The sequence below is a fragment of the Rhipicephalus microplus genome, unplaced genomic scaffold (assembly GCF_043290135.1).
Source record: "Rhipicephalus microplus isolate Deutch F79 unplaced genomic scaffold, USDA_Rmic scaffold_24, whole genome shotgun sequence".
NCBI lineage: Eukaryota > Metazoa > Arthropoda > Arachnida > Ixodida > Ixodidae > Rhipicephalus > Rhipicephalus microplus.
The window spans coordinates 5,564,322-5,575,156 of NW_027464597.1; the positions used below are offsets into that span (position 1 = coordinate 5,564,322).

The 10,835-nt window shown below is 43.9% G+C and overlaps 1 protein-coding gene across 1 annotated transcript; it reads right to left on the bottom strand.

Moving 5' to 3' along the window:
• Positions 1-7,865: 7,865 nt before the first annotated feature.
• On the bottom strand, positions 7,866-10,583 carry LOC142786511 (calcium-activated chloride channel regulator 2-like). The gene is made up of 2 exons (XM_075884240.1): positions 10,428-10,583; positions 7,866-8,201 (listed from the first exon to the last, which is right to left on the bottom strand). The coding sequence occupies exons 1-2, from the start codon at positions 10,581-10,583 to the stop codon at positions 7,866-7,868; spliced, it is 492 nt and encodes a 163-aa protein (XP_075740355.1).
• Between the last annotated feature and the right edge of the window lie 252 nt (positions 10,584-10,835).

A 10,835-nucleotide genomic window follows, 5' to 3' on the forward strand; every position in this document is an offset into this window, starting at 1 on the left:
GTAAGCTCTAAATTAAAATATGGGGGTTGCATAACTTTTTGTCTGCACTGTCATTTGTATTAATTATTTTTGCTTTCCCCTCTGAATGACTTGATGAGTTCGTTCCAATGCCGATCTCGCTTGGTTAATTCCCCTTTGGGCAAAACGCTTTACCTGAGCTATTTGTGCACGGTAAAAGCCCCAGGTAGTCGAAATATCCGGAGACCTTCACTACGGCGTCTTTCATAATCACATGGTGGTTTCGGGAGCTTAGGTCCCACATGTAAATAATAAATCCATCAATCTGAGCTATTGGAAGTTTCTTCAAAATGAATTTCCTGCATCAGTTTTCATCGTTCAATTCATTTTCGCTAAACCATGTGCTCTGTTTAAGTATCCTGAGGAATACCCTCGCGATTCTACTTGTTTAATTATAATTCATTGGAAAACAGGTGAAGAAAAAAATACGAATCTTTATATATCACCTGAATTCCCGTCAAATCAGTGAGACCGCGCCTCTGTCAAAACAGTGGCTTCACGTGTGTACAGTTTCTAAAGTGGGCAACGGTGCCTTTCTACCTTATTAGAACCAGGTGTTTGTCAAGAGAATGTTACAGCTGAACGGTGATGTGTGTAGAAATGAACAAGCTAGGCGTTTAGATGAGAGAGCCATGGATACATTTTGAAGTCTTCGTTCTCGCTGATGACTTCCCACGTCGATCTTCCTTGGCAGATTGCATTCTGCTCGCTGGGAGCGTGTGGGTCGTGGTGGCGTACTCCGTTCGTGGAATTGAAGAAGTGGCTTACCTGCAATATTTGTTGGGGTTATAGAGTCAAAATCTGTCGTTCGCCGAACAATCCTACCTATTTCCTTTGTTGTAGTGAAACATCAAACGCTGAAATGCACGGCTGAAGACTGATACGTCACGCATTATACCCCTGTCACACGGCCACCACCGAACTCTGTTAAACTTCGTCAACGTAAAGCTCCGCTAGGTAGTTCGACGGAGATGGAGTTGTATTAGTGTCACACGGCAATGACAAGGTTGCAATAGTTGCCGCGAGGGGGCTAAGCCAGCCCTGTTAGAGTTTCACCGAAGTATCCCAATTTTATCAATAGGTGCTTTTTTGTGAATCTTCGTTATGCAGTTTTTACAAAAACACTATAATAAGTACGTCTGAATGCAACATTGCATTAAAATTTTTTTCGAATGAAAACACCTTCTCTAATTGTAGCAATGCTGGCAGCGACGCTGGCCACTTTGTGCCTAACACTATGTTGGTTTACAATTGCGCTGTGCTCGGCGACTTGTTGGTTTTGTAGCCCGTGTACCAAAGTCCTTCTTTCTTTCGCACGTGAGCGCGTCCCTAGTTAGTCCCATTACCCATTCCTGCAGTCGTTGAAGCAGGTGACAATGAGGCAGCGCTGTCAGTCATTTCTTTCCCGGGCACACGCAAACACGGCGATGACAAGAACCGCACGCATGGACGATGCCCTCCACACCACGCCAAAGAAACATACGTTATGAACGAGTACTACAACAAAAGATCGTTTAATATTGCCAAAATGTACTTATTGTTGTCACTGCGGCTATTTAGAGCTCGAAATTTTTGTCTGACTGGTCGATACTGGGAACGAGACTACCTCGTTCCGCTGCAAAAGGAGACCGTCGAACGTCCTTTGCGAAATGCTCCGTTTACCTTCGTTTGTCTAAGGGTTGTGTGACACGGACCGCATCTCCCTCGTCGTAAGGACGAAGGAGCTAAACGGTGAACGCGGGTGCCCGTGTGACAGGGGTATTAGTTTTCTCATTTTAAGGGGACAGCCTTTAAAGTATCGTACTCTCGTCCGTGCGCCCGTGCCCTGCAACAGTGCCATCTGTGGTCTCACCCCCTCACTTTCTCTCGGCAATCACGTGACGGTACAACAGCGCTTAGGAACAGTTGCGCTGCCAAGACTGGGGGCTCAACCTCTTGCCCTCTTTCAGCGACCACGTCATTGCTTGAGAGTGATGAAAAAACTATGAAAAAAAGAAAAAGAGAGGAGAAAAGAAAAAAAAATAGGAAAAAAAGACGTGGCACAGTCAGTCAAATGACATCGCGCTTTTTTAATCCACCCAAAGGATGGTTACACGCAGTATATTTCAATAAAACAAACCGAAAAAAGTGACATTATAGCAGTCAGTCCTTTGGCTGACCGACCGAAAATTTGATTTATTGATTGATTGGCTGAATGATTTATTCAATCATTCACTCTTGATTCATTCATTATTCATTCATTCATTCACTCATTCGTCACTAGAATTTCCAACATGCAGAATGCGCAAAGACCTACAAAGGCAGCTCTGCCATCACCTCAGGAATGACGCAAGTTTTCCTATTAGTCTAAAAAATACTAGTCTTCACAGGACAGATGAAGTAGAATTTTTCTGAAATCTTCCACGATAATGAAAATGCTCTTTTCTCTAAGTAATTAAATTGATTTTTATCAATATTTAGTGCAGTTCCAACCTCTGTGGTCTAGGGGTGTTGCTTCTTTTGAGAAATTGCAAAATTGAAGACCAAATAGGCATGCGTCGAAGAGTAGAAGACACTCACGTTGGGGACATATGGCATGAACATGATTGACGATTCAACAAGATTTATTCTTTCTGTTGTGCTACGGATAATGCACTCCTTGGGGAATGTACATGAAGTTTCGTTAAGTGGGCACGAATCTCCAGAATCCAGTGTTGGGTTGAAGCAAATCTTTGACGAGCACGCATTCAGTTTGACCACTTTGACCCCTGTGACCTGAGTGAACAGAAGATAAGAGTATTAAGAAAAGCATGGACATCGGTAAACTGCAAGTTTAAGGTTCAAAGTTGTCCTGATGTACTAGTACATGTAAACTAAGGTTCCTAGATTTTCCTCGTTTTTTTATGTACCGAAAACCACAGAAACGCCATCGACTAATCACGTTGGCTAAAACTCGGTTTCGGCCACTATATTTTTCCAACCAGAAACTTCGCCAGCACCTTGCTAAATGAGTCTATCGTTCGCTAAGGACGACACTGACGGGTCGAGGAAGGCGCGCCGCATCCGCTGAAAGATGCGTGGCTAATGTACTTTAATATATGTGGATTTCTAAATCTGCCAAATAAGCAAGAAAATAGACGGGGAATTGAGGAAGTTTTTGGTACTTGGGCAAAAGAGAAAAATCTGGGGACTTCAGTGTAAATGCGTTCCAATAAAATTGACGTCGACAGAGTGGGAGGCTTAATGCAGTGCTTCAGGTGCCAACGTTTGCTAGTTTTGGCGACCATGACTGCTTCTGCCAGCTGCCCCAGTCAGACCGAATACGTCGCATCTAATAATACCTGCAATAGATTCAGCACGATCATAACTTCGCACCCCTGGAAGGCCAACTTCTAACCGAGCATGTACTACTGGTTGCTCTTCACTTCCTGTTTCCGGTATCACTCTGTAACTGTGTAACTGAGTGTATGATGTAATGTGTATGGTCATTCGTGCTGCTGAGGCTCAGTTTCACCAAGAGCGGAAGCCCTTTGTCAGGCCCTTGGGACCTTTTGCCCCTGCTCCTTCTTTCTTCAAAGGAGATAAAATAAACTTCAATTCGTTTGTTGAGGTGTGCACGAGCAACGCCTCTGGCATACTTTTGACAGGGGACGATTTCTGCCGTCACTGATACTTAAATAGAACAGATCGCTGAAGACACATCATGCGGTGCTGCACCTGAGGGTTAGCTAAAGGACGAACATGGGGAGGAGCTTCTCTGTAAGTAACTTCAATGAGACTCTTTGGATCTGCTGCAGTTGTCATCATAGATTCGTCAGTATTGTTGCTTTTGTTGTTATCAGCACTATCATTTCACACTTGAAATGACATTTTCGCCCTAGTCCGCTCTCAGCGCTAGCTGTCTGCATGTTACCACCATTACTGTGCAATTTACACTCGAGCAGCATAACAAAGTGGAACATACCTGTGTATTCGCAATTATATAAGCATTGTGGCGCAGTTATAGCTCGGAGCATTGCGATTACGGTCAGTACAGCCATAAACGTATTGCGACGATCGTAGTGTCACAAAAAGAAAAAATACTATGATCCTATGAAAGTGTATGCGTTAGGAAAAATTGCTCATGAAGGCACAGTGCAAATCGCGCGTACATATTTTGCGAAACATAAAATAAAGCCTACATTAAGTAGTCAACTAACGAAAGAAATACACTGCAGTTACGACTATTTGATTCGGAGATCCCTACAAGCACATCAACTACATTTTTGAACATATGGAGCAACTTAATTGATGGGGTAAGTCAGATAAAAGTCGCGAGCGTATTACAGGATCCTCCTCGCAGTAGGTGAGTGGGTACTTTTCGTCATCCCGCCAGCCATGTTCGCCAAAGACTTCATACCGGTAATGGGCCCACTCGTGCACAAAGACGTACGCTGCAAGAGAAAAGTAACTACGTCAGTAAGAATACATCATGAGAAAACATTACGTTCATCTAATTCTACGACTACTTACTTCAGTGGTATTTAGTACCATGCCTAAATTTATGCAGGGATTATTAGCGAGATATATGTGCCATGAGTGTAACCAGATTACTTTTCCATTTTGCTGGAATGCGTCAGTTTTCAGAATTACATTAACGGGTTGACATTTGTTCGTTTCCAAACGTTACATGGAAACGATGTACTGGCTTGAGACAAGTCGACAGAGCGAGATTGAGTGATAGGAGCGCTCGTGAATAAATTACACAGCGTCTTCATGTCTCGGAAACGATTGAATGTTTGAAAACGAGACGCCATAAAAAATTATGGCTTCATAAGCAAAAAAAAAAAATCCACAGATCCCCCGTACCTTGGGAATCGATGCTATGCGAAGCATGTGGAGGGAAGGCGACTGTACTGTAATATTTTTATTAAGTGGCACGCTATGAAATGACGCTAAATATACATAAATATATTACACACACAGATACACGTTGAACAGCCGTAGATGTTTACATAACCAGTCCTTTGCACTTGAGCAACGATGCCAAAAGGAATATAAGTATTAGAAAACTAGAAGCGATAAGCTTATATGAAGTGCTAGTGCTCGTACGGATTGTAGGCCTGGACACTGCTGAATAAATCAACTGAAGTCATAAAAGTGAAGTTATCCCGTCGTGACGGCTGTATCATATGAGTACATATGTAATGTTTGTAAAATAAGATAGCCAGCATTGCAACCACAATTGACGTTTTCGGTACATCAGGGTCTATTTGAAAAGCAGTTCCGAGACCTGGCGTGACAATGTGGTAGAATACTTGATTTAGACGCAGATTGCTGGTGTTCTATTCCTGCTGGGACCCTGACAATTATTATTATATGCGAAGCAGCTCCTTGTCTCCTTGACTGGCCTGTTTTACGTGTTCCCTCCATACGAACGGGCCGAGCACTGCAGGTGTTGGCGCAATGCCAAGCGGTGTTTAGTAGGTCACGCTGCTGCTGCGCGTTGACGCCCCACTCCCCTCTCAGTACGCACTGACGTCACTCTCTCCCTTGCTGGCCGCACACTCGCTGCTGCGCCCGCAACTGCCACCTCGACAGTTCGCCCGCAACACTTGCTACGACCACCACTCGCTGCACCACCAACTCATCGGTTCACGGGCAATGAATCTGACGCACACTCAACGTCCGTGTTCAAACTTGGGCTTGCAAATATCCGCCAATCCTGCTATCCGGTTAAACCGGAGAAAAGCGAATCCGGCCTTGAAATCCGGCTATCTGGTTATCTGAATTTAAAGATACGGAAATTATGCTTATCCGGTTTTAATGAACCTACACCCGTTTATTCAAATATTCGGAAACGAATATTTGGTATCGGCAAGAGTTTATTTGAAAATTGAGTGCTATTGCATACGCGCTGACACAACATGCGCAGCTTGTTAATTACTGACATAATCACTAATGCCACATGCAAATACTTCTGGTTTCTCAAGTGTGCATGCACTTTTACACCCTGCACATATTTATAACTAACAGAATGTTGGGGATACGTAGTCGCTAGCCCCCTTCCAAGATGCATTATCACAAGTGGCTCATGTAATGCCCCCACATTAAGACAAATTAACGATGTGAGAAGGTCAACAAGAGCACATATCAGACTTTTACAAATGGTCGGAATGTTTCCTACAAAAGCCAGGATTCAAGAAAAACGAATATTTGTCGTAGCATTACAAAATGAAAATCCTATTATTCGATTTTCCGAATATCACGGTATTGTTAACCGAATTACCATCCAAACATCTGGCCAATCCAGTTATCCGGTTTTCCAAATCAAACAACCAATGAATCGAATAACCGGATAACCAGTTTCGCCGCAAAGCCGGTTTAATGTTGAAGTACTAGTTCAAACAAGTTTGTACGTTACACCTACAAGATCTACTCCCGCCATCGCTTCAAATAAATCTTCCAGCGCTCGCCGCTGAACCCGCGTTAGCATCGTTTAACCCATGAAACCACCCGTGCCAGACGCTTCTGCTTCGCAGCCTATTAGGGTTCCCTTTGGGAAGATGGTGTTATTTTTCTTTCATGGGTCAGGTAAACACTGTCAATGCCAAGCTTTTCGTCACGCTCACACGCTAAGATTACCCGTGTCTGTTCTCGCCGTTCCAGGGTAGATATAAACTGTCAATCAGCTATGGCACATACCCGCATACCAGTGGTGCATATCCGCCCGCGGATATGTGCCACTGTGTGGCGGAAACACTTTGACGTACGTGACGGGATTGTGACTTAATTCGTGTCTTGATCCGCACGCCATGTTCGACAAAACATCTTACCCTTCCATACTGATTTTGGTTCGCGCCATATAAGGGGGTGATCGAGAAAGCACCCAGACGTAAGTGGACAGAGAGACAGACAGACAGACAGACAGACAGACAGACGGACGGACGGACGGACAGACAGACAGACAGACAGACAGGCGGACAGACAGACAGACAGACAGACAGATAGATAGATAGATAGATAGATAGATAGATAGATAGATAGATAGATAGATAGAATTGTTTGCTGTACGCACGAAGTATACCCGTGAAATGTTTTTTTTTCGCTGATTACACTATACGCCCAGGTTCAACAGTTTCTTAGACAAAAATTAGAGCATTCTTGTTAGAATTAGTTACGATATGCTTGAAGATATGAAAAATAGCAAACAAGGGGCATTACAACAAAACCTCAGTGGATACCAGGAAAGGTCTCCGACAACGCAGAAGATAAAGCAGTACCAAAACATATCGTAACAGTGATAGGATTCCGCTCTCAGAAAATTAAATGGGCTTCTTTCTGTATTCAATAACATTCAATATAGGCATAAAGGCAATGCGTTACCATAATTAGAACTCTGATCTGGCTATTCAACTTATCCTCCCATTACATCAGGAACACTACCACATTCTCAACAACAAGGCAGCCGATGAAGCAGCATGACAAGCTTATTAGACAGATATGAATTGCTTTTTACATAAACAAATGAAACACGTTGCATTACAAATGCAGCATATTTTCCAAGCGTGGGACACGACCTTGGACCGCCGTTTAATATTTTAACGAATGATCTACATCTCTCTCATTCGTTGATAACCGTCATTTGCATGAATGATAGGGAATGCGATCTGTAGTATATTTACCAGTCTGTTTAATTTATTAGTGTAACGTTCCTAAAAATACCGCAGGCGATCAAGTAGCCCGACAGCAACATCATATAGATGATGTGACTTCTTTCTCAACTCCAGAAAATGAATGCGCTTCACTCTAAGCGAGTTCTTGCATGTGCAATTTCCGTCGTAGCACTTCGGAAATTTCGAGATCCCACGGCTCTTGGTTTCTGTACCTTAAACCAGAAGGTAATTAAGTAGCTGATACATACCGGGATTTCCAAATGTCTTGGTTCTTGAATCGTTCAGTTCGGCTAGAAGCGTTGGTGTGACTTTGATGTACTCTCCGGGCTTTCCACAGAGTTTCCACTGCTTCGTGAAGGGCCGTTCCTGCTCTTGTGACTCTGCGGGGAGGTCGATGCGTACGTCACTTTTCTCAAACAAACTCGAAGACAAGTGGCGCGCACTGTTTCTCTTGGGCCACGTGTGCGGGAAGTTGATTGTCACGTGCTTGAAGTACACGAGGCCATTGGTTGCTCGGTGAAGGAAGTGAGACGAAGACCTAAGCAGGCTCTGCAAACATGCGAGTAGATTTGATTCAACCATTTTCATTAAGGGTTGGTTTGTAATGACAGGAAAGAAGAGCTATGTGTGAGAGAACTAGAGAGAGTAAATGGTAGAGAAGGAAATGTAGAGGTTAGCCAGTCCAGAATAACCAGTTTGCTACCCTACCCGTGAGAACGAGATGGAGGAGATTGAGAGATAGCACAGCAGAGACAGAAGCACGCAGTCAGTAACAGTCGCCCACTACTGGCTGCTGTTGCTGCAGGCGGCAGTTGCCCCCTTCTATTGACTGATTGCTCCTATCGCTATCTTCTACTTTCCCACTCCTTGTTCCCCTTCCCCCATCTCCCTAGCACACGCTGCGCCGTGCTCCCTTAAGGACTGCATAAATTAGGCGTCTTTTCCTTCCTCTAACCACAATCACCACCACCATGAATCGGAAGTGGAACACAATATGACTGTCACAACCGCAAGTCCGCGAAACAGTTTAGTTTGACGAAAGCATTAGTTGTCGATATTCGGAAAGCCTTCTGAAAGCTCCTTCGTTGAAAACCAAAAATTATTATGGAAGCAAAAACGAAAAAAATGCCGGGGGTCGAGCGAACATCATAACAAATGAGGCGTGGCAATCAAGTATTTTGACACACATCTACGAAACTATTTCAGTAAAATGGCCATCTATGTGTGGTCAAGTACGGTGAAGGGTCACGCTGTTCTACTTATTACTGCGTGTCGAAAGCGCAGAATTGCACCAAGCCTTACACAGTGTGAACTTGTTAACGATTCGCTGGTTCAAAGCTCTCTTACGAAAGGATGAATTATAATTAATCCGCATTAGGCGCAGCACCAACAATGAGCTCAGCCATAGCACCACGGTGCCCTGATTTCTTGTGGTCATGTGAGCTCTTGCACAGCATGCCACACGTATGGCAGAAAATAAGATGTTACCTTGTGAGAAGACAGGGCACGCAAGCATGGACCCAATTTGAACGTCGGGACGCTTCAGACGCTTACTAGCAATTGAAGGCGCACTCAAAGACGAAAAAGAAAGAAGGCATAGAAATTTATCTGTGCATGTCAATACAACATGCGAAGATGTCAATCTGGCATGTGTGAGGATCTGTTAAACACGACTATTAAAACATCTGATTTCATATTTGTGCAAAATAATGGAGTGTTGGCTCACGCACGCGCTACAACTATTATCGATATACCATGCTTCGCCCCGCCGTGGTGGTCTAGTGGCTAAGGTACTAGGCTGCTGACCCGTTGGCTGCGGGATCGAATCCCGGCTGCGGCGGCTGCATTTTCGATGTAGATGGAAACGTTGTAGACCCATGTGCTGAGATTTGGGTGCACGTTAAAGAACCACAGGTGATCAATATTTCCAGAGCCCTCCACTACGGCGCCTCTCATAATCTTATGGTGGTTTTGGGACGTTAAACCCCCCATATCAATCAATCATATACCAATATTCAACTATCAGACACGTTTCTTCATTTATAAGCAGGTACAGAAGAGTGCATACATCGAAAATTGGCGTGCGCTCGAAATATTGACAATGTAAAAAAATTAGAATGCCAGATTGATAGGTTATCATATTGCATGGGCATGAGCAAGTATGCTTTCAGCTAGATAACTTTTCATCACTTCATTCCCTTTAGTTGCAGAAAGGACAACGATTAACGTATGCATCCTCTAGTCAGAAATTGAATGAACCAAAGCATCATGCCTGTCGATGAGCTGTACCTGAACCAATAACAAAATTCACTGGCGTTTCACGTCGTCATACGGGTAGGTGGTGCCAACATGAGTGATGCAAAAAAAAGATCATCACGTGATCATATTGCCATATGACGTCACCATTTAACGTCATCGTGACGGCGCTGATCAGAAAGTGTGCGGGACATCATATCATGTCCGTGATGTCACTATATTCCTTCACTGTTTGGTGAAGGGTGCAGCGACCCCGAAGGCAGTGCGAAACGTGTTGGGGTGTACAACATTTACCATGCTTCCGATTCTGCACGAATTGCAAAACCATGCTATTTGCTGGCAACTTCTTGAAGGGGTGCGTGGGAGCTTCAGTACATCGACCTATGAGAAAATGAACAGGGCTGTAGGCTGAGGCGGGGGACCCTGTGAAGTTTCTCGTGTCTCTGAGAAATTAAAACATCATTTAGGTACTTCGTTTCGCGAAAACATATGAATAAATATTTGCATTATGGTAAATACCTTGACGTTCTCGACGATAGTCTCGTTGTAGGGCACATCCTTGTTGATCGAAATCAGCAAGTCCCTGTAGCCTCCGTCGCTCTTGTCTATTTCCAGACTTTTAACGTAGCTCAATAGGCACAGCAGTGCGCCAACAGCAGGCAGTCGCGAGGCCATTCTCAGACAACAAGCTGTTCAACAGAGTGAAAGATAAATTACATTTATTGTTCAAAACCACTAATGGCACCGTGGCTACTTAAAAGTATTCAATTGACTGATTTGATAACATGCAGCTTCCGTCAGCGCAGTTCAGTATCAGAGTCCAGAATGCGGGAGTGATGCGTTCATTACCAATAAATTTCACACGTGGCAGAATAATATGTGAAAACGCAGCTGTTTCAACCAATGCACTTATCGGTCGAACATATT